General features: G+C 45.2%; 1 protein-coding gene across 1 annotated transcript in view; it reads left to right on the top strand.

Annotated features, from left to right (window-relative positions):
* The window catches only part of LOC126281523 (uncharacterized), a 124,264-nt gene that overhangs the window by 41,664 nt on the left and 57,777 nt on the right, over positions 1 to 24,823 (top strand). Inside the window, exon 4 of the mRNA XM_049980564.1 lies at positions 5,344 to 5,450. Coding sequence (XP_049836521.1) covers positions 5,344 to 5,450 — 107 coding nt within the window. The remainder of the gene's footprint in view (positions 1 to 5,343; positions 5,451 to 24,823) is intronic.

Raw genomic sequence — 24,823 nt, 5'->3', positions numbered from 1 at the left:
TCACGGCTTCTGTCGAACTCACACCACCACCTCCTCACAGTTCTCAAAGCGAGACAGTTTCCCCCATATATGGGCAGCATTTCCCTGTAGATGTCGATGGGCGTCCGTACCTTGCTCCATAGGAAACGAATTACACTTCGTTGCTCTAACGCTATGGACCGCCATATTTAACAACTGAGAGCAGCGCCGTGCGGCGCAGCTATCAGGAGATAAGGCTGGCCCGAACCAAGAAAGATCTAATAGTGGGAATGGATATGATGACTTCGCACTTACAGCCGTAATTTGGATAAAAAAAATAGGGGCAAAGATGTTCTGACTTGCCCTGATACTTAGCAAACAAGTAATTTTGAAGTAAGGAATAACCACAGGGGAAGAAAAAAATGAGTTCGTGCCGTTAAAGATATTGTACCTGAGGTACCTATTAGTCCCAGTAATAAACATGAACTTTGAAGAATGATTTCACCTAATGTCAGAAAAGCACAACAGGCAAAAGACAGCAACCACGACCACCCACGACAGGCGACCACAAAACTCTGCTGAAAAATCATGTTGAAATCAGGAATCATACCAGACATTTCGAATAGTTATTTCTAAAGCGTGGAAACAGGCTGAACAACTCTATTTTTGTGTCAATTTATCCGTTTTGAAGGGCTACAAGCAGATAAAGGCATGTTGTGTAGACACAGACATCAGATCAACTGCTTTCTATGCTTATTGTAAACTATGAATGAGCGGTTATTTTCCGTTTCCTCCTTACATTATATTGTAAGATTATTGTGAATCGTCCTTTTTTAATATTTGTAGGGAAATGGGGTACTGTACTGCACCGTACTTCGCAAAATGCTTCCAGACTAGGAATGGTGCTATACTGTAATACAAGTGATGTCCGGCAATGACAGCGACAAACTGCCGCATAGACCAGATGGGACAATTCTTGCACACTACTATATATATATATATATATATATATATATATATATATATATATATATATATATATATATATATATGGCCAGGCCACATGTCCCACGAAATAAGCGTCAAACGAAAAAACTGCAAAAAACGAGACTTGTCTAGCTTGAAGGGGAATACTAGATGGCGCTATAGTGGCCCGCTAGATGGCACTGCCATAGGTCAAACGAGTATCAACTGCGTTTATAAAGTAGGAACCCCCATTTTTTTTACATATTCCTGTAGTACGTAAAGAAATATGAATGTTTTACTTGGACTACTTTTTTCGCTTTGTGATAGATGGCGCTGTAATAGTCACAAACATATGGCGCACAATTTTAGACGAACAGTTGGTAACAGGTAGGTTTTTTAAATTAAAATACAGAACGTAGGTAGGTTTGAACATTTTATTTCGGATGTTCCAATGTGATGCATGTACCTTTGTGAAGATATCATTTCTGAGAACTGATGCTGTTACAGCGTTATTACCTGCAAATACCACATTAATGTAATAAATGCGGTTCCAGGCGCTTCAGACTGGAACCGCGCAACCGCTACGGTCGCAGGTTCGAATCCTGCCTCGGGCATGGATGTGTGTGATGTTCTTAGGTTAGTTAGGTTTAATAGTTGTAAGTTCTAGGGGACTGATGACCTCAGATGATAAGTCCCATAGTGCTCAGAGCCATTTGAACCATTTTTTTAATGTAATAAATGCTCAAAATGATGTCCGTCAACCTCAATGCCTTTGGCAATACGTGTAACGACATTCCTCTCAACAGCGAGTAGTTCGCCTTCCATAATGTGCGCACATGCATTGACAATGCGCTGACGCATGTTGTCAGGCGTTGTCGGTGGATCACAATAGCAAATATTCTTCAACTTTCCCCACAGAAAGAAATCCGGGGACGTCAGATCCGTTGAACGTGTGGGCCATGGTATGGTGTTTCGACGACCAATTCACCTGTCATGAAATGTGCTATTCAGTACCGCTTCAACCGCACGCGAGGCACGTGTCGGACATCCATCACGTTGGGAGTACGTCGCCATTCTGTCATGCAGTGAAACATCTTGTAGTAACATCGGTAGAACATTACGTAGGAAATCAGCATACATTGCACCATTTAGATTGCCATCGATAAAATGAGGTCCAATTATCTTTCCTCCCATAATGCTGCACCATACATAAACCCACCAAGGTCGTTGATGTTCCACTTGTCGCGGCCATCGTGGATGAATGACGCTTCGTCGCTAAAGAGAACGCGTGCAAAAAATCTGTCATCGTCCCGTAACTTCTCTTGTGCCCAGTGGCAGAACTGTTGTCTCCAGACACGTCTCTGACAATTGTCTGGTTGAAGGCATATGCGACACTCATTGGTGAAGAAAACGTGATGCCAATCCTGAGCGGTCCATTCGGCATGTTGCTGGGCCCATCTCTACCGCGCTGCATGGTGTTGTGGTTGCAAAGATGGACCTCGCCCTGGTCGTGGGGAGCGAAGTTGCGCATCGTGCAGCGTATTGCACACAGTTTGAGTCGTAACACGACGTCCTGTGAATGCACGAAAAGCATTATTCAACATGGTGGCGTTGTTGTCAGTGTTCCTCCGAGCTAAATCCATTGGTAGTGATCATGCACAGCAGCAGTAGCCCTTGGGCGGCCTGAGCGAGGCATGTCATCGACAATTCCTGTCCCTCTGTATCTCCCCCCTGTCCGAACAACATATCTTTCGTTCAATCCGAGACGCCTGGACCCTTCCTTGTTGAGACCCCTTCCTGGCACAAAGTGACGATGCGGACACGATCAAACCACAATATTGATCGTCTAGGCGTGGTTGAACTACAGACAGCACGAGCCATGTACCTCCTTCCTGGTTGAATGATTGGAGCTGATCGGCTGTCGGACCCCCCTCCATCTAACAGGCACTGCTCATGCGTGGTTGTTTACATTTTTGGGCAGGTTTACTGACATCGCTGAACAGTCAAAGGGACTGTGTCTGTGGTACAATATCCACAGTCAACATCTATTATCAGGAGTGCTGAGAACTTCTTTTGATGTGTGTATATAGCCGCTGTATCAAAAAAGGTTTCTGTTCTGTCAGACATGTCCTCCAGAGGAGGCACCACACATGTAATAGTAACATATATGAGCCTTGATGGCTGGAAAAAGTTTAGTACAGATGCACGCTATGTGAAATCTTTTGCAGGTATCATGGAAAACTGCAAGCAATGAGGATAATTGGTTATGGATGATAAACTGGTTGTGTGCAACGAGAATGTGGGTTGGGCAGGAGGTGCACATGGATAGCTAAAGCCATTATGATGGCAGCTCACGTAAATCAGAGTCCGATTCTTGGTCTGGCACAAATTTCCACTCGTCGCCATTGATTTCAGTGCATGAGTGCTGTTCATGTATGTGTCCTCTTACGTCTTGTATATACACATGTTCTGTAGTAACTGCACTGAAGTCAAATGCTTGTGCCTTCTGTAGGAATGATGTTCTAAATCCTCTCATGTCGAAGATTCGACCTTTCCCACAAAGATAGTGGTACGCTGCAAGTGCTCGTCCATTAGACATTTGGTGTTTCCACCTGCCACTGCTTAGCTCCAATAGCGTCTGATTCACACAGTGGTCGTTATACACTCCTGGAAATTGAAATAAGAACACCGTGAATTCATTGTTCCAGGAAGGGGAAACTTTATTGACACATTCCTGGGGTCAGATACATCACATGATCACACTGACAGAACCACAGGCACATAGACACAGGCAACAGAGCATGCACAATGTCGGCACTAGTACAGTGTATATCCACCTTTCGCAGCAATGCAGGCTGCTATTCTCCCTATTCTCCCATGGAGACGATCGTAAAGATGCTGGATGTAGTCCTGTGGAACGGCTTGCCATGTCATTTCCACCTGGCGCCTCAGTTGGACCAGCGTTCGTGCTGGACGTGCAGACCGCGTGAGTCGACGCTTCATCCAGTCCCAAACACGCTCAATGGGAGACAGATCCGGAGATCTTGCTGGCCAGGGTAGTTGACTTACACCTTCTAGAGCACGTTGGGTGGCACGGGATACATGCGGACGTGTATTGTCCTGTTGGAACAGCAAGTTCCCTTGCCGATCTAGGAATGGTAGAACGATGGGTTCGATGACGGTTTGCATGTACCGTGCGCTATTCATTGTCCCCTCGACGATCACCAGAGGTGTACGGCCAGTGTAGGAGATCGCTCCCCACACCATGATGCCAGGTGTTGGCCCTGTGTGCCTCGGTCGTATGCAGTCCTGATTGTGGCGCTCACCTGCACGGCGCCAAACACGCATACGACCATCATTGGCACCAAGGCAGAAGCGACTCTCATCGCTGAAGACGACACGTCTCCATTCGTTCCTCCATTCACGCCTGTCGCGACACCACTGGAGGCGGGCTGCACGATGTTGGGGCGTGAGCGGAAGGCGGCCTAACGGTGTGCGGGACCGTAGCCCAGCTTCATGGAGACGGTTGCGAATGGTCCTAGCCGATACCCCAGGAGCAAGAGTGTCCCTAATTTGCTGGGAAGTGGCGGTGCGGTCCCCTACGGCACTGCTTAGGATCCTACGGTTTTGGCGTGCATCCGTGCGTCGCTGCGGTCCGGTCCCAGGTCGACGGGCACGTGCACCTTCCGCCGACCACTGGCGACAACATCGATGTACTGTGGAGACCTCACGCCCCACGTGTTGAGCAATTCGGCGGTACGTCCACCCGGCCTCCCGCATGCCCACTATACGCCCTCGCTCAAAGTCCGTCAACTGCACATACCGTTCAAGTCCACGCTGTCGCGGCATGCTACCAGTGTTAAAGACTGCGATGGAGCTCCGTATGCCACGGCAAACTGGCTGACACTGACGGCGGCGGTGCACAAATGCTGCGCAGCTAGCGAATTTCGATGGCCAATACCGCTGTTCCTGGTGTGTCCGCTGTGCCGTGCGTGTGATCATTGCTTGTACAGCCCTCTCGCAGTGTCCGGAGCAAGTATGATGGGTCTGATACACCGGTGTCAATGTGTTCTATTTTCCATTTCCAGGAGTGTATATTCGCACCATTCTTAATCTTTAGGAATGTTGTTTTTCTGAACTGAAAATACCGAATGTAACTTCGCATAAGGATGACATTTAGACAAGCAGATCATACAGACCTAAAAAATACTCGTGTGTGAGTTTCGTAACATACTGTCAATGTGTTCTATCCTGTGACACTTCACCATTTTCGTCATTGTATGTCCATCTAGTTTCAAAACGTAAATTTTGCTTTCATTCACTCTGTAACCTTGTGGTGGCAGAAATTGAATGGTGTGCTTCTGCTGAGGTGTGATCTAACAAGTTTTCCACTAGTATGTCATCTCTCTTCTTCTCCAGAGTACCTGAAACAATACTCCGACTACTGGCGAGACTCAGTGGAGCTGGTATCACTTCGCGTGAGGCATCTCTCAAAGCTGTTCGTTCCCCTCGCATTCGAGCAGATGGTAAGTGGTGTTTTTTGTCCCTCTTTTGAGCCGTGTTGTATGTATGAGATGTGGGCACACCAGCCACACATAAGTGATCAGTTCTATTCCACGGTTTTTGTTGCCCTCACTGTCATTATTGTAGCCTTTCAGATTGTAATGCTAACTCTCTGCGGGAGTCCTGACTAACCTGTAGGTCTGTGATCATTGTAGGGTTATGAGACAGAGCACAAGCACTGAAAGGACAAGGAAAGGGAAGAAAGTCGTCTCTGTCTTTTTTCATACTTTCCCAGAATTTCCATGACCGATTTGGGAGACTTGGTATCACATCTTTCTTCACAAGCCCAAGACTTTTGACTATACATTTAGTGTGGATAGTTCTAGATTCTATTGCCTCGTGTTTTATCAGACCCTCTGCAAATTTCCTTATTTAGGTTCTTTCTCTCCCAATGCCGTTGGGAAGGAGGAAGTTGTAAAAGACTAAATAACCGGAGCAACTACAATATTTATTAATGTTTCAGATGAAAAAAAATTCTGCTCTGATATGGGTGTGCTGTATAGAGTATTGTTATCCATCGCTCCTCTAACGAAAATTTGTAATTTAATAAAAATTCAGCTGCTAGCGAGAATGCAAGGAATACTCACGTTTTGTTTCAGTTAAACTGTCAAGAAAGAGTCTTAATTCATGGAACACATCTGACTTGTTCATAGCAGCTTCTCTATTGATATCAAATAATTCATCTCTTTACTGAGAAGAATAATTATCATTTGGAAAAAGGAGAGTAATATATTCTCATGTAACTGATGGGAAAATATTTGGAAGCACCTTCATTTCGTGAATGGTAGCTACTTTCAGAATTTGTTACTACCTTTATTTTTCACTCATGATAAAAAGTCTGAGTGTTTTATGAATCTTGCAGTTTTCTGCCAAGGCCAAAGGGACATAAAAAATACAAAGCTACCTCCTTCCATTGAATTTCTGTTATAATGGAGTCATAACGTGGCAACCAAGAAATGCAGCACTGACATATATTAATTCATGAATTTCCTAGTGAAATGTCCCAGTGTCAAATTGAATGCAAGTCAGCAAAACGCTGTGTACATGAAAAGAAATGCGCCCAAAAGCACAAGAAAAAAATGAGGTAACTACAGTTAAACATAGGCCAGATAATTCATGGCCTACACTGAATATACACTCCTGGAAATGGAAAAAAGAACACATTGAAACCGGTGTGTCAGACCCACCATACTTGCTCCGGACACTGCGAGAGGGCTGTACAAGCAATGATCACACGCACGGCACAGTGGACACACCAGGAACCGCGGTGATGGCCGTCGAATGGCGCTAGCTGCGCAGCATTTGTGCACCGCCGCCGTCAGTGTCAACCAGTTTGCCGTGGCATACGGAGCTCCATGGCAGTCTTTAACACTGGTAGCATGCCGCGACAGCTTGGACGTGAACCGTATGTGCAGTTGACGGACTTTGAGGAAGGGCGTATTGTGGGCATGCGGGAGGCCAGGTGGACGTACCGCCGAATTGCTCAACACGTGGGGCGTGAGGTCTCCACTGTACATCGATGTTGTCGCCAGTGGTCGGCGGAAGGTGCACGTGCCCGTCGACCTGGGACCGGACCGTAGCGACGCACGGATGCACGCCAAGACCGTAGGATCCTACGCAGTGCCGTAGGGGACCGCACCGCCACTTCCCAGCAAATTAGGGACACTGTTGCTCCTGGGGTATCGGCGAGGACCATTCGCAACCGTCTCCATGAAGCTGGGCTACGGTCCCGCACACCGTTAGGCCGTCTTCCGCTCGCGCCGCAACATCGTGCAGCCCGCCTCCAATGGTGTTGCGACAGGCATGAATGGAGGGACGAATGGAGATGTGTCGTCTTCAGCGATGAGAGTCACTTCTGCCTTGGTGCCAATGATGGTCGTATGCGTGTTTGGCGCCGTGCAGGTGAGCGCCACAATCAGGACTGCATACGACCGAGGCACACAGGGCCAACACCTGGCATCATGGTGTGGGGAGCGATCTCCTACACTGGCCGTACACCTCTGGTGATCGTCGAGGGGACACTGAATAGTGCACGGTACATCCAAACCGTCATCGAACCCATCGTTCTACCATTCCTAGACCGGCAAAGGAACTTGCTGTTCCAACAGGACAATGCACGTCCGCATGTATCCCGTGCCACCCAGCGTGCTCTAGAAGGTTAAGGCAACTACCCTGGCCAGCAAGATCTCCGGATCTGTCCCCCATTGAGCATGTTTGGGACTGGATGAAGCGTCGTCTCACGCGGTCTGCGCGTCCAGCACGAACGCTGGTCCAATTGAGGCCCCAGGTGGAAATGGCATGGCAAGCCGTTTCACAGGACTACATCGAGCATCTCTACGATTGTCTCCATTGGAGAATAGCAGCCTGCATTGCTGCGAAAGGTGGATATACACTGTACTAGTGCCGACATTGTGCATGCTTTGTTGCCTGTGTCTGTGTGCCTGTGGTTCTGTCAGTGTGATCATGTGATGTATCTGACCCCAGGAATGTGTCAATAAAGTTTTCCCCTTCCTGGGACAATGAATTCACGGTGTTCTTATTTCAATTTCCAGGAGTGTAGTACCGTGATTCTGAACCATCCATGAAATAAAAAGAGAATGAATTATCATTTGTATCTGTACATGGAGATAACGATCAATCTTAGATTATACTGAATAGAGAAGTGTAAACAAATATACGGTTACAAATTAATAAGTTTATGCATTCTCTTAATACTAAAATGAATGTCTTAACTAAAACTACTACTCCCACACAGGCCATGAAGGATCAAAGTTACCGACTGGCCGCCGTGTCATCCTCAGCCCACAGGTGTCACTGGATGCGGATATGGACGGACTTGTGGTCAGCACACTGCTCTCCCAGCCGTGTGTCAGTTTCCGAGACCGAAAAATAAATGTCTTAATGTCTTAGAATTCTCCTTAGCATTAATGATCGCCTAGACAAAAGACATTACTTTACGATAGTTTTTTCTGTGATTGCACCATATAGTCCAGTGAACGCTGTGCATTACAAGATGTTGTATTATGCATGGAATGTAGCATACTTCACTAAAACATTAATCAGTCAAAGATTTACTTGTTTTAGTATACAACATTCCGTACCTTTTAGCACAGGCAGTGTGCCATCTGCCTGTCTACATAAATATATGCATACATAAAATTTATGAGCAGAAATGAACAGTTCTCATTCTCTCTCTCTCTCTTGCTCTCTCTCTCTCTCTCTCTCTCTCTCTCTCTCTCTCTCTCTCTCTCTCTCTCTCTCTTTTGCTTCATCAGGAAAGAGGGAAGGAGATGGAAAGACGAGAGGATGTGCGTTTTAGGGAGAGGGTAAGGAGTCATTCCAATCCCAGGAGTGGAAAGACTTACCTTGTGGGGGAAAAGGAACAGGTATACACTCACACACACACACACACACACATATCCATCCGCACATAACAGACACAAGCAGTCATATGTAAAGGCAAAGAGGCAAAGAGTTTGGGCAGAGATGTCAGCCAAGGTGGAAGTACAGAGGCAAAGATGTTATTGAATGACAGATGAGGTATGAGCGGCGGTAACTTGAAATTAGCGGAGGTTGAAGCTTGGTTGGTAACGGGAAGAGAGGATATAATGAAGGGCTAGTTCCCATCTCCGGAGTTCTGATAGTTTGGTGTCAGTGGGAAGTATCCAGATAACCCGGACAGTGTAACACTGTGCGAAGATGTGCTGGCCGTGCACCAAGGCATGTTTAGCCACAGGGTTATCCTCATTACCAACAAACACTGTCTGCCTGTGTCCATTCATGCGAATGGACAGTTTGTTGCTGGTCATTCACACATAGAAAGCTTTACAGTGTAGGCAGGTCAGGATTTGAGGAAGTCGTATCCCTGCTGGGGAGCCACATTCAGAGTCTGATCCAGTCCCGGAAAGTATCCTGTCACAAGTGGGGCACTTTGGGATTCTTATGTGGGAGATTCTGGGTTTGGGGGGATGAGGAAGTGGCTCTGGTTATTTGCTTCTGTACCAGGTCGGGAGGGTAGTTGCGGGATGCGAAAGCTGTTTTCAGGTTGTTGATGTAATGGTTCAGGGATTCAGGACCGGAGCAGATTCGTTTGCCACGAAGACCTAGGCTGTAGGGAAGGGACCGTTTGATATGGAATGGGTGGCAGCTAACCTTAGTAACCTCTTGGTTCATTCCTATGAAATCCCCAAACCACCTTCCCTACCCTCTGGCTTCACCCTTGTAACCTCCCCCAGTGTAAAACCTGTCCCATCCACCCTCCCACCACCACCTACTGCAGTCCTGTAATCTGGAAGGTGTACACGATCAAAGGCAGAGCCACGTGTGACAGCACCCACGTGATTTACCAACTGACCTGCCTACAGTGTGAAGCTTTCTATGTGGGAATGACCAGCAACAAACTGTTCATTCGCATGAACGGACACAGGCAGACAGTGTTTGTTGGTAATGAGGATCACTCTGTGGTTAAACATGCCTTGGTGGATGGCCAGCACATCTTCGCACAGTGTTACACTGTCCAGGTTATCTGGATACTTCCCACTGACACCAACCTATTAGAACTCTGGAGATGGGAACTTGCCCTTCAATATATCCTCCCTTCCCATTACCCACCAGGCCTCAACCTCCGCTAATTTCAAGTTTCCGCCGATTCCTCACCTGTCATTGAGTAACATCTTTGCCTGTTTTCTTCCGCCTCAACTGACATCTCTGCCCAAACTCTTTGCCTTTAAATATGCGTGCTTATGTCTGTTATGTGCGGATGGATATGTGTGTGTGTGCGAGTGTATACCTGTCCCTTTTTCCCCCCAAGGTAAGTCTTTCCGCTCCCGGGATTGGAATGACTCCTTACCCTCTCCCTTAAAACCCACATCCTTTCACCTTTCCCTCTCCTTCCCTCTTTCCTGATGAAGCAACTGTGGCTTGCGAAAGCTTGAATTTTGTGTGTGTGTTTGTGTTGGTTATTGTTTCTATCAACGCACCAACGCTTTCGTTTGGTAAGTTACAGAATCTTTGTTTTTAGATATATTTTTCCCACATGGAATGTTTCCCTCTATTTTATATATATGTAATAGATGAGTGAACTGTGTTTCTGTTGGTTGGTTGATTTAGGTGAGGTCATCAGACACATAGTATTATGGAAGGATGGGGAAGGAAGTCGGCCATGCCCTTTCAAAAGAACCATCCCATCATTTGCCTGAAGCGATTTATGGAAGTCACAGTAAACGGAAATCAGGGTGGCTGGAGGCAGGTTTCAACCGTCTTCCTCCCAAATGCAATTTCAGTGTGTTAACCACTGTGCCACCTAGCTTGGTGTGTTTCTGTTTTCTTGTTTTAATCACATAGATACTTTACGACATTTTTCACAGTTTCGTGTCTCAAGATGATAGTTCATTAAATAAACTGCAACATAAAGATTTAAACATATATGAAGTAAAAATGATAGGAAAAAGTAAAGCAGGTTGAAGATCATATTGTCATCAGTAACTCTTACTACGATCATCAATCTTAAATGCGAATGTGCATGAGGTTATAACGTCTCGTCTTGACAATATTTTTAATATAGCAACTTTTCTTTATGTTCAACCCACGTGGGGTGTACTTAATAGTAAGACGATAGTAACCAGCTCGAGGTTTTTTTTTGTAAATTGCTTTTCGATCTAATTTATTTTAGTTATCAAAATTATCGTGGAGTTACACTCTTGGTGTAAACCAAGTTGACCATGTGAAGCATGTGGTGTAATCATCAAAGTAGCCCTCAGCTATTCTTTTCGGGAAGAATTCACAGAGAGTTAGTATGAATTTAGTATACCAGTGTGTGGTAATTACATGACGGACAGGATTGCGCTACGAATGTAACTTCTTTGGGTGAAAATTGAATCGGTTGGTTGTGGTTAATTTCCTCTTGCATATGTTTCAACGTTCTTCGTGTGTTGTTGTATGAATGCAGTGTTGTATGCAGTGTCCCAATCTTGGCTCCATATTTGATGTGTTCTGTAAAATTACAAACTCACATTTTCACAATCTTAAATAAGGCACCAGTTCAGTTATGAATCACGTTTAATGTGCTGAAATTTCAATGATCAATGTTAAATTAAATTTCCAAATATAAACTAATTTATTTCTTTTTATTTAAATTCTATATATATATATATATATATATATATATATATATATATATATATATATATATCACCGGTTGTCGTATGACGATTAAAAGATTATAATTAATGTTAGTCTGGTTGGGAATTTGGTAAGCTAGACTGTATACCTGGTGAAATAGTTGCGCAGTAATGGAAGGTTAACTTCCTCACATAGTTCACAGCTTTTAACCCACTTTTCTGGTCTTGAATATCAGAACCGCTTGCACCTCAAATTAATGCAACAACATTACACATGGCGACCCTGTTCTGTGATTTCGCTAGACTCTCGAATCTCTGAAGCGTTAGATTCTGATCGTTGTATAATCTTAATTTTTTTCCCCTGCAGTGCTCAAACAATTTCTGCATTGTTTCTGAGCAGACTTTCAAAAGATTCACTGCGTTGTTGAGCGGCGTTGTGTTGTTTGTCTTGTTTTGTTTTCTATATTTGTGTGTTTTATATGTATATGTTTTTTTTCTCGCTTGTAAATTGCACTGACTTCGATCAAAGATATAAATTTGTTTTGCGTGTGAAAAAGTGCGTACTAGGTTGGGTACCATTCGTGTGTCTGTTGTAATTTTTGGGGGATACATTTATTTTGATTAGTGTGTTGCGTATCGGGTATAAATTGAACTAATGCAGATACGCAACCAAGCTAAAAGTAGGCGGTCCAACAACTTAAGCAACATGGACCAAGGGGATAATTATATTTCGAATATTAACACGTCAGACGGTTCCTAAAATGCATTGGGGAATACTTCAGAGGAAATGCAAAACAGGATGAACGAGCTCACATCAGAGCCAGAAATTAATTTGCCTCCAACTAACCAAATTGATTTGGCCCGACTCATGAAAGCCTTATTGCAACAAAATAAAGAAAACGCAGAGACATCTGAAAAATCGATCCGAGAGCTAGGCGATCAAATGACGCAGAACTCTGAAAAATCTATCCGAGAGCTAGGTGAACAAATGACGCAGAAATCTGAAAAATCGATCCGTGAGCTAGCCGAACAAATAGACGAAAAACTAACCCAGCAGACAAATTAAGTCGACAAGGCGATGCAAAGAGTGTCCGATGATATCTCACAAAGAATAAACAATCTGGCAAGTGAAATAAAAAGTGATATTATGAAAGAATTAGGCCGTACATTTGAACAAATCGATGATCGTCTGCAAGCCTTAGAACAGGGCAAGCGGAGTCGCGATGCGGAATCGAAAGAGAGTGAGGAACAGCTACTTAGGAATTTTCAAGCGCTGAGAGAAGAATGCCAAAGGGAATACCAGCAGGTACTCTCCAGGGTGCACGAGGCGGAAACGCATTGTCCCGCGTCCGTTAGCAACACAGTAGCGGACAACAGTCAAGCGATTCACGCACTCGAACAGCAAGTAGAACAATTGAAGCAGACTGTGGCGGAGGACAACAGACAAATACATGATAAGACTGCGGCATTAGCGGACATCGTAGGCACGATGAAGGTGACGGAGAGCGATAACAATACTACACCGGTTGGGGTCGTAGAGACTGAAGAAGTGCGTTCGCTTCTTATTTTTCAGAAGGGACCGTTCGAAGTGAACAGGCGGCACAAAGCTGTAACAGGCGAATTACAAGAACGCGTGGCGCATGTGGAAAGCCGTATGGGGTGTGATTCCGAACTCGCCAATAGCACTAAAAATAGCTGTACGAACAGTGCAGAGGGGGGCTCCAGCCATGAGGGAGATTTTGACGACAGGGAAGAATGTATTTTGAGGGGCAGACATGAGAAAAAAAGTAACATTCAAGGGCCTCGCCGGGAGGAAAGGCGAGGATTTGATTTCAAACATTTCCTTACGGTGAGAAAGTTTGAGATATTTCGAAATTCACGAAATTCACGAAAAGGAATACGTCCACGAGCATGCCTCGAGCAATTTTGAGTTCTGTCTTCCCCCCAACTGGGCAAGTTCACATAAGATAGAATATATGTGTGGCTATTTGGAAGGCGAACCGGCGATTCGCATGAGGTCGGCAGCGCCTCACTGCAACTCCACTCGGGAGTTTCGACAAGCCTTTCTGCCCGCCTATTGGTCGGAAGCGGCACAAGATAGGGTCAAGCATGGCATAATTATGCTGCCAAATTTGAACCAGTCTGGTTTTGGCAGCCCAGCACGCCTATTCGACCACAAGCTGCAGGCAAATCAATTTCAATGCGACCCATATGGGACTGCAGAACTAATTAGGAAATGCATCACCAAATTGTCGATGCACTTGCGCCACGTCATTCTTGCGAGATGATGCATAGAGGACGTGGAAACGTTTAAGACACTTCTTCAAGAGTTGGAATATAATACAGCACAATTCCCGCCTAATCAGGCAGAAAGTTGTTACGGGGCACAGCAGCGCGATCGCAGTCGTGGCCGTAGTACTAATCAACGGCGTGACTGGTCGTCGCGACGCGAACGTAACAATATTCGGGACCGGCCGTATAGAAACTGGGGTAACAGTCGCGAACACAGGTGGAACAATGGAAATGATCGAGAACGTGGACAGGATCGTGAACGCAACAGTTACGGCAACCTGAATCGATACTACGGTGAACACGGTGGGAATAGGATTGTAGGCGGAGCACCACATGATGTTGAAATTCGGCCGACTAACCGAAGACAACCCAGCAAATGGAAATGAACAAAACCGGCAATGACAAATGATCAGCGCAGAAGGCGCCCAATCGGAACAAATGAGTGACATGGCAAATGAGTACATAAGGTGTATAGAGAGGAGAATGAATTGATTGGTTTACATTTGTGACATATGCATGTTGAATAATATGTTGCTAAAAATAATGATAAAGATGTTTGTATGTGATTGATTGATGTTTTTAGTTTTTTTTTCCTTGTGCAATTAGTATTTAGGTTAGTTCAAACGTGAATATAAAAGGTTTCTTTGTGAACGAGTGAAATGCTGTTTATGTTTTTTTTGTCTAAATTGAAAAGAGTCGCTCCTAATAGAAGCAAGATCTGTGTTGAATTAATGCAAAACTCAGGGGAATATCCGATCTGTGGGTATTATGGGTTTGGCAAACCCAGGTCTCCAGCCTTGTTTCCGATTTTCTGCTTTCAGTGCTGCTATCTATCTATTACTATTCTATATCTGTCAGTATAAATGAGGATCTCTTACTATAGTATGCGTGCTGTATGAATATTTTAAGACAGGAGAACTCTGAGAAAGGAATGAGTAAGTCTGGAATCTTGAAAACAGAATGCGATAATACGATTGTGCTCCCTGCCACCGTTGGATAAGCAGCTGCCAGCAGCAAGTCGTATACTCTTAGCTCACTTATTTGTTACATAGTTTAATTCTTAATTTCTTTGCGTGTTTTTGGTACTTGCATTGTTTAATCCATAAATTTCGGGCGTATTTAGTATTTGAGAGTTGTAGCATCGTGTTTTAGTACCAGAATAGTGTAAATTCGCGTAGTCGTCTGTCTTCTGTTTTTGTTTTGAACGGCCAGTGTCGGTTGGTCACAGCCAGTGTGCTCCCTGCCGCTCTTGGATACGCAGCTGCCAGCAGCAAGTCGTATACTCCTAGCTCACTTATTTGTTACATAGTTTAATTCTTAATTTCTTTGTGTGTTTTTGAAACTTGCATTGTTTAATCCGTAAATTTTGGGCGTATTATAGTATTTGGGTGTTGTAGCATAGCGCTTTACTACCTGAATAGTGTAAAATCGCGTAGTCTCCTTCCGCCGCCGAGCAGTGTGTCAGCATTGCGCAAGTAGCAGCATTACTGCATGTACTAGACAATCTTGTATTTTAATAACCGTTTAAATTTTGTGTCGAATTGTTTGTGCTCTCGGTAGATTAATTCAGACGTTCTTTGCGCAATAGTTTTTAGCATGGATAGGGACTGCAACTGCTGTGTTCGGAGGCAGGCTGAGTTGGCATCCCTTCGCTCCGAGCTTCAGACAGTGTTGGCTTCGGGCACACAGCTTGAGGCTGTTGCCAATGGGCATCATTGTGGGGGTACGGATGGGGGTTTGTCGGGGACGGCCAGCTCGTCCCACGCATCCCCCGATCGGACTACGACTGTGGCTGCCCGGGATACTGCCCGCATTGAGGCTGATCCCTCACCTGTGGTAGTGTGGGAGGTCGTCTCGAGGTGTGGCAGGGGGCGAAAGACATTCCAGAGGGCTGAACGGAAGGCCTCTCCAGTTTGTCTGACGAACCGGTTTAGGGCTCTGTCTCAGTCTGATACTGATCTTCGGGCGGACATGGCTGCTTGTCCTGTTCCAGAGGTTGCCCCTCAGCCTGCAAGACCCGGGCAGTCGCAGAGGGTGAGCTTACTGGTAGTTGGGAGCTCCAACGTCGGGCGCGTAATGGAGCCCTTTAGGGATATGGCAGCAAGAGAGGGGAAGAAAACCAATGTGCACTCCGTGTGCATACCGGGGGGAGTCATTCCAGATGTGGAAAGGGTCCTTCCGGATGCCATGAAGGGTACAGGGTGCACCCATCTGCAGGTGGTCGCTCATGTCGGCACCAATGATGTGTGTCGCTGTGGATCGGAGGAAATCCTCTCTGGCTTCCGGCGACTATCTGATTTGGTGAAGACTGCCAGTCTCGCTAGCGGGATGAGAGCAGAGCTCACCATCTGCAGCATTGTCGACAGGACTGACTGCTGACCTTTGGTACAGAGCCGAGAGGAGGGTCTGAATCAGAGGCTGAGACGGTTCTGCAACCGTGTGGGCTGCAGATTCCTCGACTTGCGCCATAGGGTGGTGGGGTTTCGGGTTCCGCTGGATAGGTCAGGAGTCCACTACACGCAGCAAGCGGCTACACGGGTAGCAGTGGTTGTATGGCGTGGACTGGGCGGATTTTTAGGTTAGATGGCCTCGGGCAAGTACAGAAAGGGCAACAGCCTTAAAGGGTGCGGGGCAAAGCCAGGACATGCGGGAACCAGGCAGCAATCGGTATTGTAATTGTAAACTGTCGAAGCTGCATTGGTAAAGTGCCGGAACTTCAAGCGCTGATAGAAAGCACCGAAGCTGAAATCGTTATAGGTACAGAAAGCTGGCTGAAGCCAGAGATAAATTCTGCCGAAATTTTTACAAAGGCACAGACGGTGTTTAGAAAGGATAGATTGCATGCAACCGGTTGTGGCGTGTTTGTCGCTGTTAGTAGTAGTTTATCCTGTAGTGAAGTAGAAGTGGATAATTCCTGTGAATTATTATGGGTGGAGGTTACACTCAACAACCGACCTAGGTTAATAGTTGGCTCCTTTTACCGGCCTCCCGACTCAGCAACATTAGTGGCAGAACAACTGAGAGAAAATTTGGAATATATTTCACATAAATTTGCTCAGCATGTTATAGTCTTAGGTGGAGATTTCAATTTACCAGATATAGACTGGGACACTCAGATGTTTAGGACGGGTGGTAGGGACAGAGCATCAAGTGACATTATACTGAGTGCACTATCCGAAAATTACCTCGAGCAATTAAACAGAGAACCGACTCGTGGAGATAACATCTTGGACCCGCTGATAACAAACAGACCCGAACTTTTCGACTCTGTAAGTGCAGAACAGGGAATCAGTGATCATAAGGCCGTTGCAGCATCCCTGAATATGGAAGTTAATAGGAGTATAATAAAAGGGAGGAAGGATTATCTGTTTAGAAGGCAGATTTCAGACTACCTTACAGATCAAAACGAAAATTTCTGTTCCGACACTGACAATGTTGAGTGTTTATGGAAAAAGTTCAAGGCAATCGTAAAATGCGTTTTAGACAGGTACGTGCCGAGTAAAACTGTGAGGGACGGGAAAAACCTACCGTGGGTCAACAACAAAGTTAGGAAACTACTGAGAGAGCAAAGAGAGCTTCACTCCAAGTTTAAACGCAGCCAAAACCTCTCAGACAAACAGGAGCTAAACGATGTCAAAGTTAGCTTAAGGAGGGCTATGCGTGAAGCGTTCAGTGAATTCGAAAGTAAAATGTACCGACTTGACAGAAAATCCTACGAAGTTCTGGTCTTACGTTAAATCAGTAAGTCGCTCGAAACAGCATATCCAGACACTCCAGGATGATGATGGCATTGAAACAGAGGATGACACGCGTAAAGCTCAAATACTAAACACCTTTTTCCAAAGCTGTTTCACAGAGAAAGACCGCACTGCAGTTCCTTCTCTAAATCCTCGCACAAACGAAAAAATGGCTGACATCGAAATAAGTGTCCAAGGAATAGAAAAGCAACTGGAATCACTCAACACAGGAAAGTCCACTGGACCTGACGGGATACCAATTCGATTCTACACAGAGTACGGGAAGGAACTTGACCCCCTTCTAACAGCCGAGTACCGCAAGTCTCTAGAGGAACGGAAGGTTCCAAATGATTGGAAAAGAGCACAGGTAGCCCCAGTCTTCAGGAAGGGTCGTCGAGCAGATGCGCAAAACTGTAGACCTATATCTCTGACGTCGAACTGTTGAAGAATTTTAGAACATGTTTTTTGCTTGCGTATCATGTCGTTTTTGGAAACCCAGAATCTATTCTGTAGGAATCAACATGGATTCCGGAAACAGCGATCGTGGAGGACCCAACTCGCTTTATTTGTTCATGAGACCCAGAAAATATTAGATACAGGCTCCCAGGTAGATGCTATTTTCCTTGACTTCCGGAAGGCGTTCGATACAGTTCCGCACTGTCGCCTGATAAACAAAGTAAGAGCCTACGGAATATCAGACCAGCTGTGTGGCTGGATTGAAGAGTTTTTAGCAAACAGAACACTGCATGTTGTTCTCAATGGAGAGACGTCTACAGATGTTAAAGTAACTTCTGGTGTGCCACAGGGGAGTGTTATGGGACCATTGCTTTTCTTAATATATACAAATGACGTAGTAGATAGTGTCGGAAGTTCTATCCGGCTTTTCGCGGATGATGCTCTAGTATACAGAGAAGTTGCAGCATTAGAAAATTGCGACGAAATGCAGGAAGATCTGCAGCGAATAGGCACTTGGTGCAGGGAATGGCAACTTACGCTTAACATAGACAAATGTAATGTATTTCGAATACATAGAAAGAATGATCCTTTATTGTATGATTATATGATAGCGGAACAAACACTGGTAGCAGTTACTTCTGTAAAATATCTAGGAGTATGCGTGCGGAACGATTTGAAGTGGAATGATCATATAAAATTAATTGTTGGTAAGGCGGGTACCAGGTTGAGATTCATTGGGAGAGTCCTTAGAAAATGTAGTCCATCAACAAAGGAGGTGGCTTACAAAACACTCGTTCGACCTATACTAGAGTATTGCTCGTCAGTGTGTGATCCGTACCAGATCGGGTTGACGGAGGAGATAGAGAAGATCCAAAGAAGAGCGGCGCGTTTCGTCACAGGGTTATTTGGTAACCGTGATAACGTTACGGAGATGTTAAGCAAACTCAAGTGGCAGACTCTGCAAGATAGGCGCTCTGCATCGCGATGTAGCTTGCTCGCCAGGTTTCGAGAGGGTACGTTTCTGGGTGAGGTATCGAATATACTGCTTCCCCCTACTTATACCTCCCAAGGAGATCACGAATGTAAAATTAGAGAGATTCGAGCTCGCACGGAGGCTTTCAGACAGTCATTCTTCCCGCTAACCATATGCGACTGGAACAGAAAAGGGAGGTAATGACTGTGGCATGTAAAGTGCTCTCCGAGACACACCGTTGTGTGGCTTGCGGAGTATAAATGTAAATGTAGATGTAGAACCAATGGCTTCCAAATATGCGCTAATATGTTAATATTGATGATATATCTTTTTTGTTCTTTCTAGCTGAGTACGTGAAGTGCTGTCTGTGGATTTCGTAAGTAGACTGATTTCCTTCAAGGTGAAAGAAGAGTTGTGGTTTGTGTATTTTACGTCGCCCAGAAATATTATTGTGGTAGTCAAATACGAGCAGTTTTTCAGCAAATGGAGAATGGAACGGAAATATGGATCCTTTTTGTAGTCTCGACTGATGTTGAGCCAGAGCCTGAAAAATTATTCTGCTTTAATACCTGTCCTAGAAAAGTGACGTTTGTGTTTTGCTGATGCTGTGAGCATTACAGCTTACTTACTGTTTTCGCTGGTGCGGGATGCACTGCAGCCTATATGAGTTGAACTGAAGAAATGGCCCTCTTGAAGGTTGTTGTTGTTGTTGTCTTCAGTCCTGAGACTGGTTTGATGCAGCTCTCCATGCTACTCTATCCTGTGCAATCTGCTTCATCTCCCAGTACCTACTGCAACCTACATCCTTCTGAATCTGCTTAGTGTATTCATCTCTTGGTCTCCCTCTACGATTTTTACCCTCCACGGTGCCCTCCAATGCTAAATTTGTGATCCCTTGATGCCTCAAAACATGTCATACCAACCGATCCCTTCTTCTAGTCAAGTTGTGTCACAAACTTCTCTTCTCCCCAATCCTATTCAATACCTCCTCATTAGTTACGTGATCTACCCATCTAATCTTCAGCATTCTTCTGTAGCACCACATTTCGAAAGCTTCTATTCTCTTCTTGTCCAAACTAGTTATCGTCCATGTTTCACTTCCATACATGGCTACACTCCAAACAAATACTTTCATAAACGACTTCCTGATACATAAATCTATATTCGATGTTAACAAATTTCTCTTCTTGAGAAACGCTTTCCTTGCCATTGCCAGTCTACATTTTATATCCTCTCTACTTCGACCATCATCAGTTATTTTACTTCCTAAATAGCAAAACTCCTTTACTACTTTCAGTGTCTCATTTCCTAATCTAATTCCCTCAGCATCACCCGTTTTAATTTGACTACATTCCATTATCCTCGTTTTGCTTTTGTTGATGTTCATCTTATATCCTTCTTTCAAGACACTGTCCATTCCGTTCAACTGCTCTTCCAAGTCCTTTGTCGTCTCTGACAGAATTACAATGTCATCGGCGAACCTCAAAGTTTTTATTTCTTCTCCATGAATTTCAATACCTACTCCAAATTTTTCTTTTGTTTCCTTTACTGCTTGCTCAATATACAGATTGAATAACATCGGGGAGAGGCTACAACCCTGTCTCACTCCTCTTATGACTGCCATCTGGTTTCTGTACAAATTGTAAATAGCCTTTCGCTCCCTGTATTTTACCCCTGCCACCTTCAGAATTTGAAAGAGAGTATTCCAGTCAACATTGTCAAAAGCTTTCTCTAGGTCTACAAATGCTAGAAACGTAGGTTTGCCTTTTCTTAATCTTTCTTCTAAGATAAGTCGTAAGGTCAGTATTGCCTCACGTGTTCCAACATTTCGACGGAATCCAAACTGATCCTCCCCGAGGTCCGCATCTACCAGTTTTTCCATTCGTCTGTAAAGAATTCGCGTTAGTATTTTGCAGCTGTGACTTATTAAACTGATAGTTCGGTAATTTTCGCATCTGTCAGCACCTGCTGTCTTTGGGATTGGAATTATTATATTCTTCTTGAAGTCTGAGGGTATTTCACCTGTCTCATACATCTTGCTCACCAGCTGGTAGAGTTTTGTCATGAATGGCTCTCCCAAGGCCGTCAGTAGTTCTAATGGAATGTTGTCTACTCCGGGGGCCTTGTTTCGACTCAGGTCTTTCAGTGCTCTGTCAAACACTTCACGCAGTATCTTACCTCCCATTTCGTCTTCATCTACATCCTCTTCCATTTCCATAATATTGTCCTCAAGTACATCGCCCTTGTATAAACCTTCTATATACTCCTTCCACCTTTCTGCCTTCCCTTCTTTGCTTAGAACTGGATTGCCATCTGAGCTCTTGATATTCATACACGTGGTTCTCTTCTCTCCAAAGGTCTCTTTAATTTTCCTGTAGGCAGTATCTATCTTACCCCTAGTGAGATAAGCTTCTACATCCTTACATTTGTCCTCTAGCCATCCCTGCTTAGCCATTTTACACTTCCTGTCGATCTCATTTTTGAGATGTTTGTATTCCTTTTTGCCTGCTTCATTTACTGCATTTTTATATTTTCTCCTTTCATCAATTGAATTCAATATTTCTTCTGTTACCCAAGGATTTCTAGCAACCCTCGTCTTTTTACCTACTTTATCCTCTGCTGCCTTCACTACTTCATCCCTCAGAGCTACCCATTCTTCTTCAACTGTGTTTCTTTCCCCCATTGCTGTCAATTGTTCCCTTATGCTCTCTCTGAAACTCTGTACAACCTCTGGTTCTTTCAGTTTATCCAGGTCCCATCTCCTTAAATTACCACCTTTTTGCAGTTTCTTCAGTTTTAACCTACAGGTCTTAACCAATAGATTGTGGTCAGAGTCCACATCTGCCCCTGGAAATGTCCTACAATTTAAAACCTGATTCCTAAATCTCTGTCTTACCATTATATAATCTATCTGATACCTTTTAGTATCTCCAGGATTCTTCCATGTATACAACCTTCTTTTATGATTCTTGAACCAAGTGTTAGCTATGATTAAGTTATGCTCTGTGCAAAATTCTACCAGACGGCTTCCTCTTTCATTTCTTAGCCCCAATCCATAATCACCTACTATGTTTCCTTCTCTCCCTTGTCCTACTGACGAATTCCAGTCACCCATGACTATTAAATTTTCGTCTCCCTTCACTACCTGAATAATTTCTTTTATCTCATCATACATTTCATCAATTTCTTCATCATCTGCAGAGCTAGTTGGCATATAAACTTGTACTACTGTAGTAGGCATGGGCTTTGTGTCTATCTTGGCCACAGTAATGCGTTCACTATGCTGTTTGTAGTAGCTTACCCGTATTCCTATTTTCCTATTCATTATTAAACCTACTCCTGCATTTCCCCTTTTTTGATTTTGTATTTATAACCCTGTATTCACCTGACCAAAAGTCTTGTTCCTCCTGCCACCGAACTTCACTAATTCCCACTATATCTAACTTTAACCTATCCATTTCCCTTTTTAAATTTTCTAACCTACCTGCCTGATTAAGGGATCTGACATTCCACGCTCCGATCCGTAGAATGCCAGTTTTCTTTCTCCTGATAACGACGTCCTCCTGAGTAGTCCCCGCCCGGAGATCCGAATGGGGGACTATTTTACCTCCGGAATATTTTACCCAAGAGGACGTCATCATCATTTAATCATACAGTAAAGCTGCATGTCCTCGGGATAAATTACGGCTGTTGTTTCCCCTTGCTTTCAGCCGTTCGCAGTACCAGCACAGCTAGGCCATTTTGGTTAATGTTGCAAGGCCAGATCAGTCAATCATCCAGACTGTTGCCCCTGCAACTACTGAAAAGGCTGCTGCCCCTCTTCAGGAACCACATGTTTGTCTGGCCTCTCAACAGATACCCCTCCGTTGTGGTTGCACCTACGGTACGGCCATCTGTATCGCTGAGGCACGCAAGCCTCCCCACCAACGGCAAGGTCCATGGTTCATGGGGGGGCTCTTGAAGGTAGAGAAAGATTAAATACACCCCTGGAAATGGAAAAAAGAACACATTGACATCGGTGTGTCAGACCCACCATACTTGCTCCGGACACTGCGAGAGGGCTGTATAAGCAATGATCACACGCACGGCACAGCGGACACACCAGGAACCGCGGTGTTGGCCGTCGAATGGCGCTAGCTGCGCAGCATATGTGCACCGCCGCCGTCAGTGTCAGCCAGTTTGCCGTGGAATACGGAGCTCCATCGCAGTCTTTAACACTGGTAGCATGCCACGACAGCGTGGACGTGAACTGTATGTGCAGTTGACGGACTTTGAGCGAGGGCGTATAGTGGGCATGCGGGAGGCCGGGTGGACGTACCGCCGAATTGCTCAACACGTGGGGCGTGAGGTCTCCACAGTACATCGATGTTGTCGCCAGTGGTCGGCGGAAGGTGCACGTGCCCGTCGACCTGGGACCGGACTGCAGCGACGCACGGATGCACCCCAAGACCGTAGGATCTACGCAGTGCCGTAGGGGACCGCACCGCCACTTCCCAGCAAATTAGGGACACTGTTGCTCCTGGGGTATCGGCGAGGACCATTCGCAACCGTCTCCATGAAGCTGGGCTACGGTCCCGCACACCGTTAGGCCGTCTTCCGCTCACGCCCCAACATCGTGCAGTCCGCCTCCAGTGGTGTCGCGACAGGCGTGAATGGAGGGACGAATGGAGACGTGTCGTCTTCAGCGATGAGAGTCGCTTCTGCCTTGGTGCCAATGATGGTCGTATGCGTTTTGGCGACGTGCAGGTGAGCGCCACAATCAGGACTGCATACGACCGAGGCACACAGGGCCAACACCCGGCATCATGGTGTGGGGAGCGATCTCCTACACTGGCCGTACACCTCTGGTGATCGTCGAGGGGACAATGAATAGTGCACGGTACATCCAAACCGTCATCGAACCCATCGTTGTACCATTCCTAGACCGGCAAGGGAACTTGCTGTTCCAACAGGACAATGCACGTCCGCATGTATCCCGTGCCATCCAACGTGCTCTAGAAGATGTAATTCAACTATCCTGGCCAGCAAGATCTGCGGAACTGTCCCCCATTGAGCATGTTTGGGACTGGATGAAGCGTCGTCTCACGCGGTCTGCACGTCCAGCACGAACGCTGGTCCAACTGAGGCGCTAGGTGGAAATGGCATGGCAAGCCGTTCCACAGGACTACATCCAGCATCTCTACGATCGTCTCTATGGGAGAATAGGGAGAATAGCAGCCTGCATTGCTGCGAAAGGTGGATATAAACAGTACTAGTGCCGACATTGTGCATGCTCTGTTGCCTGTGTCTATGTGCCTGTGGTTCTGTCAGTGTGATCATGTGATGTATCTGACCCCAGCAATGTGTCAATAAAGTTTCCCCTTCCTGGGACAATGAATTCACGGTGTTCTTATTTCAATTTCCAGGAGTGTAATTTTGATTATGGAACCGAAGGAAAGCTTGGTTTAATGTAATAAGGATGAAGCATTGTCATTTAAACTACAGGAGGATTCGGATCTTTTGTGTCTGTTGTAAGTTCAATATGTTAAGATGAAACTGTTTTACAGAATAGAGGAGACCACAGTTTTGCCATTCATGAGAAATGAATCCAGAATAACCACCACAGGCGAAATAACTGATTTGGAAGCGAAAGTTAACTTAAAGAAGGAAGGAAATTGGAGCAAAATGGGTAAGAAAATATAATATAACCTGTAGGATGAAAATATTTTTACTCATCTCAGAGTCATCTGCGTGATAAATTCTTGTGATAACGTAATTTT

The sequence above is a fragment of the Schistocerca gregaria genome, chromosome 7 (genome assembly GCF_023897955.1).
Source record: "Schistocerca gregaria isolate iqSchGreg1 chromosome 7, iqSchGreg1.2, whole genome shotgun sequence".
Taxonomy (NCBI): Eukaryota; Metazoa; Arthropoda; class Insecta; order Orthoptera; family Acrididae; genus Schistocerca; species Schistocerca gregaria.
The sequence above is the reverse complement of the archived record's forward strand: the minus strand, read 5'-3'. Positions and strand labels throughout refer to the sequence as shown.